The sequence below is a fragment of the Poeciliopsis prolifica genome, unplaced genomic scaffold (genome assembly GCF_027474105.1).
Source record: "Poeciliopsis prolifica strain line A6 unplaced genomic scaffold, Auburn_PproV2 SCAFFOLD010, whole genome shotgun sequence".
In the NCBI taxonomy this organism is placed as follows: domain Eukaryota; kingdom Metazoa; phylum Chordata; class Actinopteri; order Cyprinodontiformes; family Poeciliidae; genus Poeciliopsis; species Poeciliopsis prolifica.
In genome coordinates this window covers 12,423,978-12,440,650 of record NW_026562385.1, presented here as the reverse complement: position 1 = coordinate 12,440,650, position 16,673 = coordinate 12,423,978, and the positions used below count along the sequence as shown (strand labels likewise).

Sequence of the window (16,673 nt, the reverse complement as noted above, 5' to 3'; positions counted from 1 at the left end):
TTTTCAGTGTACACGGTTATAGCTTGATAGATTGCCTCCGGACTGCAGCTTCAGTGAGCTTCAGAAACGTTCAGACTTCAAAGCAGAGAAGCTACTATATTGTTAAGTACAGTCTTTGCTTTCTTGTGCATTTAAGCACTTTTTATATCAATTTGAGTTTTTTGTTCTTTATAGTTATTAATGCAGCCATACTGTACCAAACTGCAAACTTCTCCTAAGTGTTGGTGTCTAACATGGTGAATCACTTCAGCTCCATTCTTGTCATGGTTCCAATCACAGCATTCGGGATCTGAAGGTTGTTTTCTGTGTCCACTTATCCTACTTTGTCCCTTTCGATCTTCTCATTAAATGCAAGGGGTTTAAGAGAAAATGTTAAAAGAAAACTTTTATTTGTATTTGCAAAACAACAAAAGTCTGATTTTTGCTTTTTTCAAGAGTCACATAGCAAATGATGTGTCCTGTTGGAAAACTAAATGGAGAAATGATTTTTGGTTTTCTCATGGTTCAGAAAGGTCAGCAGGGGTCACTATTTTAAAAAAACAACTTTAATGGTTCTGTTTTACACTCAGAAAGTGATCCTATTGACCACCATACAATATTAATCCTGAATGTCAACAATAATATTGTCCTTCTTGCCAATGTTTATGGATGTAATTCAAAACCTGAAAATGATTTCTTACTTGATGGATTAGAATCCAGCTTCCTCCACTGGTTATCAAAAAAGCCAAATGCTTTTAATGGGTGGAGATTTCAGCATAGCTTTGAATATCTCCCAAATCGATGGCCTCCGGGAGTTAATAATACTTCTATTAACTTGTCCTCCTTTATACAAAAATCCAGTTTCTAGAGATTATACCTGGTCTAATAAGAATCGCACGTTAATGTCTCGCATAGATTACTGGTTAGTTTCTGATTACTTAGATAAGATTAACATCACTCTTAAAATATTAACAACACCTTTAACCGATCACAAAGCAATATCGTTGATCAGCTCATTCAATCCTAACATCACTCCCACATTCAAAAGTTATTATTGGAAACTTAACTCCATCTTAAAAAATGAGTTAGTAATTGATAAAGTCAAATTATTAATAAACCATTTGTGGAAAAAAGCCTTAATTGGTAAAAATTTCCCTAGAAATTGGGAACTCCTTCAATTTGAAGTTACACAGTATTTAATAGAATTTGGCGCCTTTATCTAAATCCAGGAGAGATGAAGAAACAAATGTAATATCCAGAATAACTGAAATTACTCTAATCTTACCTGAAAATGATTGAACCATTCAACAAAACAGATTAAAAGAAATATACAGAATCAACAAGGAAATGGCTGGAGAAAGTTTATTGCATCTTTCAGTTAGAAAAAACCTGCAGTCAATTCAATTCAAAAACATAACATTAACAATTTCATCACTGATCCCCAAACAATAGTAAATATTGCTCTACTTTTTACAGTGAGTTGGATGAATCACAATACAATAAGTTTGAAACTGAAAATTTCTTTACATGTCTTACTGAAACTAAATCAATTAATGATGACCAAAGAAATATATGTACATATATTTGTGTTGTTAATTTTGTCGTTTTGTAAACACCTTTATTACCAGTAATAATAATAATAATAATAATAATAATAATAATAAAAAGAAGTGGTTTTGAGTTGTACTTTAATGGGTTTTTTCTTTGCTGAGGAGCACAGCATGACATCAACAATATCTACCTGTCCAAGTTTGATTAAGTGAATAAAATTATTCTACAGCTGCAGCGTGGCCATGGATGACATGTTAAAGAATTGTCTTTAACATATCCTTCCTTCCTGGCTGCCTCAAGAGAAAATGTCTTTTAACATTTTCTCTTAAACCCCACAAGCAGATAAGATGATCTCATCACAGTTGAGAGCGGATAATGGAGTTCGACTGACTGTCATCTTCTCACAAAGTTAAAATGCTTTGTGAGAAGCAGACAAGATGATCTTGTCTGCTTGATCTTGTCTGCAAGATGATCTTGTCTGCTTGTGGGGAATTTCCTCATGTAAACAATAACATGCACGGGGTCTATATTTGGAAATATGATTATGTCTGACCAGTTGTGAACCTCACTGCAGAACACACACCCACACACACACACAACAGGCTTCTTTCTAGTGGCTTTGTGAACCGGTGATGACTGTAATCCATCTCCTTTTATTCCACAGAGCAATTCATTTGTTCTACATTTTGGGTGGAAAGAAGAAGAGAAGTACAACCACGGTTGATTTGATTTCAAACAATGGCTGGCAATAATTGTTGTATGCCTAATGATCTGGATAGCCTGCTGACGGACAAAAGTTCTCCAGACGCAACCAGAGAGGACTTGGAGAATAAAAAAACAGAACTACAGCAGACGTTGGAAAATCTCAGAAGGACAATCGAGTGCTCCAAATCTGGCTGGAGTTTCTGTCGAAGGGGCTTGCAAGCAAAATGTGACATGCTTGCAAATTAGAATGATGCACTTTATGCTCAGATCAAGTCTCTTCGTGCAGAGCAAAGAAACACTGAGCTTAAACACAAGGACGTGAGAGCTGAAGTGTGTTCCTTGGAACAGGCCCAACATACTCTAAACCAAAGACTCCAGAAGCTTCAGATGACCTTGACAATGACACAGCAGTTAATAAAGAGGTGGTCTGAGGAGGAGGAGAGTCTTTCAGAGGAAATAGAGTGTCTCCTGGACCAGCTTGATAGAGACCTTGAACAAATGGAGTACCTTGACCACCCAAACATGACCTCAAGGTCTGAAAATGCTCAGTTAAGGCAAAGATTGTTTGAACAGGAGAGAAGAGAGCAAGAGATCAGGAACCAGGAGAGCCAGGGACCAGTTCCAGCTCTCCAAAACATAGGTACAGTTTTCCTGAAGACGTTCCAGACAGGAACACTCAGGTAGTGGGTACCAGTCTGAGTATTCTAATCCATCTGGGAGTTTAGGAAAACTGGCCACCTTGCTGAAACTGGTTCCAGAGAAACAGCTTGCTTTCCTAAAACTGGTTCCTTTTCCACCCAATGGATGTGTGGAGAAACTGTTTTCTGCTCCATGTTACATGAAACGTACGTCAGTAGTGCTACTGATCGCTGACAGCTACTGATCTTAGGCAAGATTTTTTTTCATCCAATGAAAGAAAATGGATCCACAGATCCAACTGTGTTACAACACAGTCACGACATGATATCTTTCTAATGTTGCTATCGCAGCTCACCCATGAATATTGTCACTTATTTTTGAATATTTAGCATCTGATGTATTACTGTCATGAAGTGTGATGTGGAGTGGTGAGGCAGATGCGGGAGACCCAGGTAGAATAAATGAAATGATGATTGAATGGTGACAAAACCAGAACAGTCCGAAAACCAAGGCAGCACTTCTGAGCAGAATCCAGGCTCAATACAGGTAGCTCAAGGTACACGAATGGACAAAAGAGGTGCGTAAACAGATGACCAACGATAAGGACCCAACGACGAACAAAGGACACAGGAGGGATTAAATACACAGAGGGTAATCACGAAGATTACCCTCTCTGGAGTAATTAAGAGAAAGACAGGAGAAAGAAGAGACACAGGGACACAGAAAACTCAAAATAAACACAGAAAAACAGAACATGACAATTTCAGTCTTTTAATATATAATAAGCTTAATTTCATACTGTAAGGACCAATTCATCCCTGAGACACAAAATCCATTCAGTCGTGTTTCTTGACGGAAAACTTCCCTGGTCAATTCAAATAACGAACTGTGACATTAGGAGTTGAAAGACGTTTGAAAGGCTTCAAGCAATCAAAGTCCTGAGCACGCTTAATGCTGACTCAAGTTCTGTTCCAGTGTTGAGAAATAAAGAGAATAATTCATCAAGATACCCTTGTCTTCATGTGAACTTTGAGAAAAACAAAGTCAAACTGCTGCAGACATGTGTCATGGTATTTTACTGCGGCTGACTGATGGGTCTATTACTCTGAAAAAAGAAGGCGAACTCTGACCAGGGCAATGTTTTAACAATGCCCCTCGTATGCGCTGACAACTTTGACAAGATCCAGCCAACAACAGAGCTTTGGACGAAGAGATCAATTGCTGAAGAAAGTGCAAAAATTCCTTTTTATATGACTTCACATGAAATAGTTGTGAAACATGGGCTACAAATGAAGCTTTATTTGGAATAGAATCAACGGCAGGAAGCAGAGTGAAAAACTTTGTATATGACAAGGTCCTTTCACAAACGTAAAGTGAACCCAAAGAGGGTCTCTCAAACCTATGACATGCTTCCATTTCATAAAGACACATTCAACAGATTTAGTGTTTTGGGGGAAACTTTTGGGACAAATTCCTCTCCATTTTTCTCTAAGTGGGTTTCTTTGGACAATAAACTATTCAGTCTCCTCAGAGACACTCTGATTTTCATGGAGTTGAGAAAACACATTATTAGTTTTGTGGCATTTTTCATCTTTCCTTGGCATTACTAACTACAATTTTGAAGAAACAAGTTCATGATTTTCACCAACACTGAGAAACCACCAGGTTTAAAATTGCCCCTGCAAAAGCACAAATGAAAATGGTTGTGTCTTTACTAAGAAGAACGATGGTGTTTTGTAAATGTGGCTGGCCATGACAAAACCAATAAACAAGTCAATTCTGGTTTTGAGCTGTTTACAGTCTCTGAAAGTATGAACTCTTAGCTTTCCCAACGATGCCAAACACATGGACTTCAAAAACCAAGTTGTTCTTTTCTACAAGTATTGTGTGTTTCATCATTATTTTAGGACTATTTGTAATTCAGAACCATATTAAAAGACAAATAGATATGAGTTGCTTTGACACAAACAAAAATGAGGCCTGCCACAATGACAAATTTAGCTGGCAGATAAATTGTCCCAGAAGTAATTGCAATAAATGATCATTTTTGGGACCATTTTCAAGTCGTAATGGCAAAAATAATGCAAGAACATATTCTCAAAGATCAACAAACTTTAAATGCACCTGGACAACATTTTAAATTTCCAAAAATAAATAAACAAAACAACAAATATAAAGTGAATTAAACAAAATTGTCCTTCAAAAAAGGGGACTAGATGAAATCAAAGCACCAGACTGAAGACTTTTGTCATCCAGTTTTTGTAGAACGAGAGGAGAGAGAAAAACCATCAGACAAGTCTGTCTTTGACAGAAAAAACCCCAGAAAACCGCCTTTATTTCTCATTGTCTTCAATGTAGACCTTTTAAAACCACAAAGTAAAATCTGAATATTTTTCTAAATAAACCCTGGTGCTTTAATTTAAATAGCTCATAACTCTTATTTTGGGATCAATAAAGTGTTTGGACATTTGCTCATGATTCAACAATAGTGTAAAAAATACATTTTCTTTTACTTTCTCTTTTTGCTGTGGAAGACAGTGTATTTTCCTGATAGTTGCATTCTTTCAACAGAGCCATAAACTGAATGGATAATTTACAGAGACTTTCAATTAAAGGATTTTAATTTGATCAGACTTGCTTTGAAATCATAGGGTGGAGTGACTTCTGGAAGTAATTAGTCAGAAGTAATGACTGCCATCTGTCCTGCTGATGCAGATGGATACTTTTTTGTGTGTTTTTGTTTATATGAGCTATTCGATAACATTTAAACCCTAAATAGATCATTTTAGGTGTTAAATATGCGTTTTTCTTTTATTAGCCGACTTTTTTTTTTTTTTTTACTCAAACTTAACCTTATAACTAAAACAGACAAGGGCATTCAAAGACAGCTGTTATTTGATGTCGCACGTAATGGACTAAAATTGGTATCTTTTAAGTGTTAGAAGATACCAATTTCTGTCAATAAGTGTTGGGGCTCCGCCTGGTCCCCCTGAGTGAGACGTGTTTCACCGCGAAGCTGCGGTTCCGTTGCGCCTCTGGACATATTTCGGATGCTTTTATTCTGAAATGCTCGCAGCGGAAAAGGTTGTTGCTACAAGGAAGAAACCACAGCGTGCCTTCTGCTGCTGCACCGGACGATTCAAAACAGTAAGCACAGCTTTTTTTAAGCATGTCGAGACGTACTAAAAGATTTAAAAACACAAAGGACACCCTTCAGAGAGTTGAACAGCCGCCAAAGACAACCGGAAGTTATTCGGTTCGTGGGCTAATGAGCTCAAGCTAGGCTAATTTGCGTGTTACGTGATTGTTAATAATAAAATTAATAAACATTTATCGTTCGTAAAGAGTCTGTAATGCATATTTGTGGTTACATTAAATATTACTTTTTAATATAATAGTATAATGGTCACTAATAAGCTAATGTCTGTGTTTGGTGTCTCTATTCCCCTATTATTTCTTTCAAAAAAAAAAAAAAGCTTTTTAATTCCCTAAAATGCTTACGTCACATACCTCTTATTGTGAAATATTTATTAAGCTTCCACGTATGACATTCTTAACAGCTGCTGGATGGATTTACATGAGGAATTCATTGGGATAACATTCATGGCAACCAAATATTCAGAACCAGAAGAATCAGAGAAAACGAGAACAGACTGGGAGACATTCCTGTACATGTGGTCTGGAAAGACAGCACGGAGGGACGGAGACAGACTGAGGGAAAGTGTTGAATTTTAGATTTTTTGGTGTGTATCTCACTCTTGGGTGAGAATGACTACACACAAGGTCAAGCTGCAATAAGACTGTGACTCTGCCTCTGTGATCTATAAGAACAGTAATACATTGAGCAAGAATCCTGCCTTTCACCCACACCTCCTCCTTACATGACTTTCTTTTTCTGTTCCATACCTCCATCCTTCATCTTTATGTCTCTCCCCATATCCTCACCTCCGTCTGCTGTGCCGTAGCTCAGAACATTGGGTGTCAGGTTGTCAGAAGCTGGTCTTCGCTACAAATCTGAGCCTGGCTGTTTGGAAGCAAATCACCCCTCGTACAAATGTATTAATTAGCACTTTGCATGTTTTCCCCGGCACACCAAGGAGAGCAGAGGTTTGCAGCAAGTGTCTTGAGTTTTGCTAGCAGACTAAAATTTCTTTCTGCAACACAACAGTACAGTTTGTGTTCACGTGAGAGAGGTGAGATGATGTGACAAAAATTCAAGAGGCTTCTGGTTTGAGGCAAAGAACAATGTCTGGCACTGTCATATTTACCTTTAGTCTGGAGACAATGGCTTTTTGAACTGCCAGAGGAGATTAAAGAAAAAAAACCTCTCTGCTGTTTGTGAATGACTTTGTATGTATTGAGCGCATGTTGTCGCACTGAAAAGCTTCATCCTTGAAGGTGGTCTGTTTTCTTCCACACATCTTTTTAGTCCTGTTTGTGCTTCAGGCAGAGAGGGCTTTTTAAACAGATTTTACACCACCGCTTGTGATTCTGTTTTTATTCTACCCATAACTTCCTGCAGACATAAAACTTTTACATCCATTTCAGATCAAATGTGTGTTTGAGTGTTTGATGAAATTACGTGTGTCTTCTATTCATACCATCATCTGCTTTTTTAGGTTATTCGTGTGGAAGGCATAGATTTAAAAATGTGTTTTAAAGTGGAGAAAAAAGTCTGTAACCACAGAAAGCTGGATGAGCGGGTTGCAGCAAGCTCTTAGTTTATCGACTCGTTTAGAGATTTCAAAACATCCTGTTAGCTGTTTGCTTTAGGGAAACTGTTTATGACTTTTAGTCTTAGCGACCTGAGATGCCTCGGCTTTCGCTCAGTTTCCCACGAGTGGATCCACGATTGTCTGACACCTTCCTTTAATGAGGTTTGCTAGATTGGATTTGATTGTGCTCCGTACATTTTGGGTTTCTGTGTATGTTTAGAACTGGACTCTTTTGATCAGACCGCCCAAGATGGCTAGAGCGCAGATGTTCACTTAAGAACAAACGGCGAGGAAGTGTCAGGACTGGTGAAGGTGGAGACGTGGGAGAACCAAAATGCAAACAGCGGCGGGGCATAATGAAGATTTATTTCACAAAGACATGACATGAGACATTCACCAAACTGCAGGCTTAAGACACACAAGAATCCCATACCAGACAGAGGCATGACTCGAACTCGAACACCACGCGAGACAGTAACTGATCAGGAAACACAGGTGACAAACATGAGCTAAATTAACAGGAAGAAAACAACACAAATATGGGCATTATTGTGAAGTAGAACCTCCTTTGTTTGCTTCTTTTAGTTTCATACTCTGTAACTAAAGATCGAGATTAAGAGTTCATTACATTACACTGAACCTTTATCCCTGCTTGCAAAAACATCCCATGAAATGTGAATTTCTTTTGTAGCTCTTTTGTAGTTTTACATACAGTCTGTAAAACTGTGCCTGCCCCATTCACATGAATCTGTATCTCTATCACACTTAATGTAAAGCATTTATCAAGCTTCCACATTTATGACAGTCTTAACTACCACAGCTGGATGGGTGTAATATTTATGTGAGGAATTCATCGTGTTTGTATTTTCACTTTGACAGCGTTGAGCTCAAACCGAGGATGACTGACTCGTCGCTCCTCAACTCTGAGCTGGAGTCACAGCAACAAGAGGAACTGTACCAGCAGCTGCTGCTCCAGGTCATCATCATTTCCCTCATTTCATCACGTCTGGTTTGCCGTTAGTACTCACTGTACAAGAATTGTGAAACTGTCATATGTTTTGATGTTTCAGTGGTAGATCTCAAGGTATTTCATTTGGATTTTATAAGAGACTTAGACAAAGTAGAAATATATTGTACAGGTAGCTCTCAGAAAATTAGAATATTGTGGAAAAGTTTCATTTCAGAATCTGAAGTTCTTATTTTGATGATTGATCAGTAGAGAGTGAAATAGATTGAGCCTTTATTTGTGGCTACAAGATAACTAAAACCAAAGGACGGTTATAAACAACCTCCACAAGGTGACTGAAGGTCATCGCTAAAGAGACTGGTTGTTTAAACTTGAAGGTTGAGTGGAAGGACAACTTCTGGTATGAAAAGCAACCCATTTTTATACCACATCCTTATAGGATGTCAAGCAAAATAAATACAAGCTTACAAGCATATTTACATACCATAAGTGTTTTGCACACGGGCATTAAGAAGAAATTCTTTGCCGTTTTATTTACAAGGTTATATAGCTTAATTCACAACGAGAACAAAATATAGAAAGCAGTTAAAAAAAATAGTTTAATGTTCTGCGTAAGCAACATGTGTTGAGGCACATGCAATTGGAGAAGGGAGCAAAAGAAAAGATTAAATTACTTGTCCAAACATAAAATAACTGTTGTTTGTGTAGACGATGGGGAAGCTGCAGACAGAAACTCCAGAGTCCACACTAATCCGGCCTCAACCAGGTAAGCATTTTGAAACATAAAGGTCCTATAATAAACATAAATCATTATGGGAACATGCCAAGTGTGGAACAAAGCAGAGCAAGCAATACCGAAATCCCTGATCACTACTGTCAAGAATGGAGGTGGAAAGGTGGAAATTCTACAATTGTGATGATTCATTTAAGAAATTCTGTCCATCATTTAAATCTTGGGTCATCCAAAAGGACAAGAACAATCAACATTGAAATGTCTGAAACAGAAAGAAACGTGTACCTGACTTCTCCAGCTAAAGTCCACACCTTAAACTGATGAAACACTGCAGTGGAAGACTAAAGGACAAAAGAGAGCAAACAATGGAGTGTAATTTAGGTGGCATTCACACAGCTCTGTTCATTCTCAGACTCAAGGAGAGTTTCATACTCAAAGTCTCCTTAATTTGTTTAGAAAGTCTGGTTTGTTTGCGGAGGCGTTAATGCCGTGACGTTCCCCTCCTCTGCACTAAGCTTTTTTTTTTCTTCTTTTCAGGAAGCAGGCAGATGGGTTGGCCCCCAATTGAACCGTATTCTGAGCCTTATGCACCAGAGCCATATTTTTGTATGAAATTAATCTGTCTCCCATTTTTGTCATCCCTGTTGAGCCAGGCGTGACAATTTCGTAGACGAACTCTGATGTGGACCAAAAAAAGCGAACATCGGTTTTCCTATAAACCTGGGTTTCTGTTCTGTTGAAGTGAACTCTGATGCAGTTCGAATGCGTGACAGTAGACCTCTCCAAAAGCAGAAAGTGGACTACATCATCTTCAACTGTATAGATACAGCCAAAACAAACTCCCTAACAGAAGGAACGACTCGTGATCTTTTGCCAAAGTCAGAAGGGAAATTCTACAATCGCTAAAGTCTGACGCCACTCCATTTTTGTTTACATTTTGTGAAGAAGAAAGTTGCTCTCAATTGATCCAAAGGTTTCCCTGTTGTGTCCTTCAGGGGTTTGTGGTGAAGCGCCCCCATAGGTGAATTGCACTGTGTCTGGTTTGACACAGTGCAGTGTGGAAGTGAACCATACCAGCTGAAAATGGAAAAAATGTGACAATTTTGTGTTAGGTGGAAAAGCGCCCAGTGTTCCAAACTCTCTCAACAAAGTTGTTGTTGGAAGTCGATATACGGTAGAACATTGCTTGTACATGATTATTCTGAACAGCTGCGGGTCTACAGTTCTGACGTCATTGGGAGGGTTTAGGTTTTCATAACTTTGTATCTTGAATCATATTGAGACTTACTGGGTGTAAACTGGAAGAGAGCAATATAATATTTTGTAATGCTAGCATTTTCACCCAATTAGTCTGGACTTTCCCCCTCACATACGAAACAACTGGGAGACATATTTTTTTTTATTTATCCGAAGCTTGTTAACTTTGTAGTTTCCTTCCGCTTTCTCCTCTTTAGTATGTTTTTTCCCCCCATTTCCTCTCTTTCCTCCACCCAGGACTGTGTGTGAAGACGTTCTCGGAGCCCGATAAGCAGAAGGTTTTCATAAATATCTGCCAGTCGACCTCTGTCCCACCCCCGCCGGAGCTCTCCAGAGAGGAGCTTGTGCAGCTGCTCCAGTCGGAGGATCCCAGCGGCTACAGAGTTCCGATGAGCCTTGGCGAGCCGCATGCAGAAACTGATAACAGTATGTAGCAAAAGCCAAAGTCTACAGATTTCTTTAGATGACAGAAATATGGAGGTTTGGATGTGATCTGTAAATCAGTTAAAAGGTTTGGTTTGTCAAAATAGTGACATTCTGAGCTAACCTTTCTCTTTATTGCTTTATAAATGTGGGCGGTGTCTGATTTCCAAATATTTTATGTTTTATTGAGAATTTTTGTACACGTTTTGACAGTGCTGTAATCATGTCAAAGCAGCAACTTATAGTAAACATGTTGGATTTTACTGGATGCTGCACGCTTCCATATAAGGACAGCGGAATATCGCTCACATGCAATCACTAAAATCACAATACCCTCACTGTGCATCTTTTTGAAAAATGAATATGATATGAAACACATGATGAAGAGGCGACGCAGCAGGTGATGAGTGAAGATTACAATACAAACAATAACATGAATCCAGCAACAGGAAAGAAACAAAACAAAACCAGGAGAGGATAACACTAATGACAAAAAAAGTAAATGGAAATGAATGAAGGACAAAATGCAAGAATAAACTAAGAATCTAAAGTAAATACAGAGAAATAAGTCTGTATAGCAAGACTTTTCGAGCAATAATACAGACAGACGCTGTTTTCAGATAAAAGGTAAGATTATATGGTTGAAGACCAGATTTGTTGGGACATCTAATACTAAGAAGAAATATGTCTTACAGATGATAAAAATAAAGAAGACTCAGTTACATGTGGATGAACTGTGGATGAATGGAATGCAGCTGCTCAGATTCTGAGCAGCTGCATTCCATTATATAGCCACATATCTGCTGCTGTCTTACAGACTCTCAAGGTTGCACAGCCTATGACGTCGTCATCAACCAGGACTTCTTCCAGAAGAGTCAGGTGACTTGTCAGATGGCACATTTAACATGTTTGGTGCTTTACAGCATGGTAAAGAAAGTGATGTGTGTGACGGTGTCTTGCAGAAGGATCCTCTGTTCCAGCAGTTTGTTATCTTGGTGTCTGTGGAGGGCCTGGAGAACAAATACAGTCTAGAGCTAAACAGAGGTGAGTCTGTGCTCGTGTGTTTGTCTCTGTAATAACATTAGACCAAGTTGAGACACAATTTGGTATGTGTTTGTGCAGACTGGAAAGTGCTGAAGAACAGAAAATTCCTTGGCTCTGTCAGTGAGCAGAACATCCGGACAAAGAGCAGGCCGGTGATCCAGGAGCTGCAGCCTCAGTATGTTGCTTTGTTTCAACTCTGAACGCTTGCAGTGCCCTGTCATCCAGTTTTTGGTAGAAACAGAGAGACATGAGCAAAATAAGCCATCATGCAAATGGAAACTGTTGAGCTTGTTTTTATTTGTCATGTGATTAATAGGTTTATTGCAGCAGACTTAGCCTCTCTCTTTTCGTCACTTGAAATCTTTGTGAAACACATTGAAGTTTGAATGTGGCAGCATTCTAATGTACTGTGCAAGTCTCTTATTTGTCCTTTAGCTGCAGTTTATGCTTGTTCTTGGCATGAGGCAACCTTAGAAGTAATGGAACTACATATTTAAACAATGAAATCTTTAATTTTACGTTGAAATAGTGTAAATCATGACTGAAGGATGAATCTCTGTCTGCCCTCAGGGAAAATGCCCCAGCGTGTGTTAAAAGGTGAGACAGCTCTTACTCTCTGCCTTTTATGCTACATTAAAATAGCGTTGGTGACATGGATGTGTGGATCTTCTCTGTGCTCAGACCAGAATGCTTGCTGTTGGTGGAGCCCCCTAGTGGACCCCCAGAGTACCTCATTGCAGAGATAAAGCTCCCTGGAGTGGTAAGCAGTGTATTTGGCCCTTACGGACCAAATTAACAAATTATAGAAAGTGAAAATGATGAGATCTCACCCAAGCAATTATTTTGACTAATCAGTCCGGGAAGTTCCAAAACACTGGGTGGGAGATTTCTGGCAGCTTGTTTAGTGTTTAAACTTCATGACAGGACCATTGGGGAAGGGATTGGGGGATAAATGCTTGCTTGGAGTGAAACAAACACAGCAAATCGTCTTTTTTTTATTTTCTTCATGTGTTTATTTTCTACCAGATTAACCTGTTCCAGTTTCACAATTTGCAACACATCATCTTGAGGTAGTTTTCACAAAAAATTTAAATAAAAAAGTCAGCAAATACACAGCAGATTGCTAATTTAAAGGAACAGTTTCATGGAAAATGTACTTTTTGTGAGCTTTACATCATGCTGTAATGTTTTTCCCTCACCAAAAACAGACCTGGAGTGTTGCCTTGATTCTTTCATGCATAACTTAATGTCCTGTGGCAAAACGCCTGAGTGGATCTAGCTCCGCCTTCAAGGTGCAGCTCCTCCTCAGGGCTGCAGTTTCCAAGCTTCAGTCTGACAAGTAGCCCGGAGTCCTCCACTCAGCTCCTTCAGACTAGCCAGCAGCAATTAGCAAACACCTGGTGGAACTGTGGATCTCCTGAGCTCCGTATAGGAGCCACTTCTCAGTACATCGCAGGTGAAATTGTTGTTGAAGGGTTAATAGAGGAGCCGTGTTGTGATGACTTCCTCAGGTTTCAGAAAGAGCAGGAGTTTTTAAAGAGACAGAGGTTCAATTACAAGAAGTTTAATCACAAAGTCAAATTTTTTTCAGTTTATATTTTATACATAGAGCATTTTATGATGACTGACGGAAACACAGTTACTTGATAGTGCTCTAAAATGACACTATGTGCCTAGAAAATTCATAATTCTGCCTCTAAGTAAACCTCGAGTCCATAACAGCCTCACCGCATTTGTAAGGGATGGTTACATACATAAACTTAAGCAATATTTTAAAGCCAGTGGGTTTTAAAACCAGTTGAGTCATTAAATAATGTACCCTAAGTAATTGATGTAATGCTTTCAGTGTTTTTATGTGTGTTTTTTTTTCGGTTTGATACTTTGGTGTTTTGATACTTTTATGTGTTTTGTGATGCAGAAAAAAATTGGCTGCCATTTCTGTGAAATGTCATGACTTTCTCAACACCTAAAATGTCAAACTAAAACAAACTGTAGCCTGAATCCGATGGTTTAAGTGTTATTGTTGCTAGACTTTCATTACTAAAGAGCAAACCAACATTACATGACACGACATGCTTGACTTGCTTTTATTATTTGCCGCTCTACATGGAGTATAACCTGCTGCTGACACTCAGAATGAGGCGCTCACCGCCGTACCTGCCGAACGGTTCAGTGTGTTCAGTCACGACATCCGACAACCTTGCAAAAGTAACACAGTTGAAAGTCATTTCAGTTTACGTAATTATCTATCGTCTGTACTGACATGTTTAAGTCATTGCGATAAGTCATTGATAACAACCTGCTTATTTAAAGAGATTTAATTGGAATATTTCTTTGACACATGACTTTGGCAGCCAGAGCAGCAGCACCTGGTACGACAGAACACATGTCGTGGTGTGTGTTGGAATGTATGAAATTATCATCTTCATCAAGATGATTTGCTTCATCTTGATCTAACGCCCAGCAGCTGGTGCTGCTGGTTTCACCGCAGCATCTGCAGTCGAGTTGGAAAATTAAATGAGGCTGTTATGGACTCGAGGTCAATGAGGAACAGAGTCGGCGTCAACTGACGCAGAGCAGGCGTTGGCTATGGCGCCTTTTTGGGTTTTCTTGAGAACAAGCAATCTGTGTTACTTTGTGTGGGTCACCGCATGAAGTTCCAATGAAAATATTCTGTCATTAGGTGTCCATGCTATCCTTGGCATTCACAACAGGGACTTCTAGGTGCAATGTGGCAGATAGCCACAGGGTGATTGAGAACACTTAAGACCCGTCTCTTGGTTACATACTGCAGGATTTTAAAAAATGCTTTATTTTGTCAGATATTAAAAAGGAAAATGTGTCTCATGCCAAAATACCTTGATGCTGTAGAGGACTGGGTTTGTTCTCTGCAGTCATCATCTCGCTCTCTGGTTCTGGACGTCGGAGAAGACCGGCTAGTGTTGACGGCGCGACCGTCGCTCTACCACCTCGACATCTTCCACCCGTTCTTGGTTGACCAGCAGAACAGTGTGGCGCAATATAACAAGACCACACAGGTACACAGAACTAACCAGGTGGGAAAGGAGAGCCGTCTCTTCTTTGGTTTCCAAAACTGCATCCGTAAACTTGGCTCCTTACATTCACAAGATATGCAGCTTTATCCTTTATGCTTTGCAGTGTGAAACATTTACTGTTTCTGTTGTTTCTTACAGATTCTCACCGTCACCATGCCAGTGGGCTCATGATCCCCATGCTGAAGAATCTTATTTATGTTTTTCTATAAAAAAATAAAAAGTGCTATGAAAATTAAAGGTTTTTCTTGTTAAAAGTGAAATCTGTTTCTAATTTTATTAGGACCCGTACTAATTAACGCCTTAAAAACGTTAGCGCAATTAATTTCAATTTTTTTTTTGTTTGTTTGTTTTGTGTTTCAACACAGACAAAATGCAGAGCGGAACCTTTATGCTTGTGTGTTTGTGGTATGCTGTTAATCATAGCGGACAGGTGACATCTGCAGGCGGAAATGGTTGACAGAGCCGCTTCGCTTGGCCAACTGACAGATTAAGAAGAATAAATCTTTGTTGTTGAGCTCACATGTCATTTATGCAACAATTTAGTAGCAAAAGGTTATTTTTGCTCATTTTGCTGAGGTTATGGAACCGACAATCATACATGATTAATGCCCAATTCTGTCAAATATCCAGGCCTATTAATCATGATTACTTGACAGCATTGTTTCAGTTTTTATGTAGTTACTTTTCACACTTCCACTTATCTGTCTATAAACATTAGAGGCTCTCTATGGCTTTGCCCATACAGTAAGTTACACCAACTGTGGAACTTTGTCTGACGCCTCGAGATAACAGAGAAGCACTTATATTTCATAAATACCCCCAAAATATTACGGCTGTAGAGAACAAAGAAGAGTCGCTTTACAAACCTGGCTGTGAATTCTCTACATTCAGAAGCAGCCAACACAAAAGAAAAAAATAAAGGGGGAAAAAACTGACTGAAACCTATTTTCATGGGCTTTTGTAGCCCGTTAAATATTTACTGGGCTATAAGTGGTGTAATATTATGGAGGAAGTAAATAGACAAACGAGTCACACTTCTATTTCTGTCTGTGGCTGGGTTGACCCTAACCCAGCCACAACTTTTCTCACGTGTGTGATGAGATTGCTTGGCTGGATTGGTAGAAATGAATAAAATAAACTTTAACGTAATGTAGATGACCAAAATTTCCCACAGATTATACAACCGATTAAAGCCGTGAAGTCGAACTCCTGCAACCTTCAGATGTTTCTCTGCTTCGTTAGCAGAGCTCTGTACAATTACAAATGTGCGCAAAACTATGTTCATAGTGCCAAAATGTTTTTTTTAAAACAAGTTTGTTATGAATTGGCTTCTTTCTATTATACAAATGTATTTTCAAAATGTGAAATTATGCTATTATATGATCATTGGAGACGCAGCTGTTGACTGCAAAGTTAGTGATGCAATTTATCCATTTTGTTCAGCCCTGCAGGATCATCATTTAAAGCAGGGGTGTCAGACTCATTTTTGTTATGGGCCAAAACAAGGTGATAAGTGCTCTTAAAGGGCCGGTTGTGCCAGAACGTATCGATGAACCCTGTTCACAAACTGCTAAAATGACTGCATGAATTTGATTGATATGAAA

The 16,673-nt window shown here is 38.9% G+C and overlaps 1 protein-coding gene across 1 annotated transcript; it reads left to right on the top strand.

The window, feature by feature from the left end:
• Nucleotides 1–5,941: 5,941 nt before the first annotated feature.
• On the top strand, nucleotides 5,942–15,329 carry pih1d1 (PIH1 domain containing 1). The gene is made up of 11 exons (XM_055035131.1): nucleotides 5,942–6,021; nucleotides 8,469–8,565; nucleotides 9,265–9,322; nucleotides 10,784–10,972; nucleotides 11,787–11,848; nucleotides 11,932–12,013; nucleotides 12,092–12,188; nucleotides 12,584–12,610; nucleotides 12,695–12,773; nucleotides 14,908–15,051; nucleotides 15,208–15,329. Exons 2-11 carry the CDS (start codon nucleotides 8,488–8,490, stop codon nucleotides 15,238–15,240), a joined length of 849 nt encoding a protein of 282 aa, XP_054891106.1. The 5' UTR covers nucleotides 5,942–6,021; nucleotides 8,469–8,487; the 3' UTR covers nucleotides 15,241–15,329.
• The last annotated feature ends 1,344 nt before the right edge of the window (nucleotides 15,330–16,673 follow it).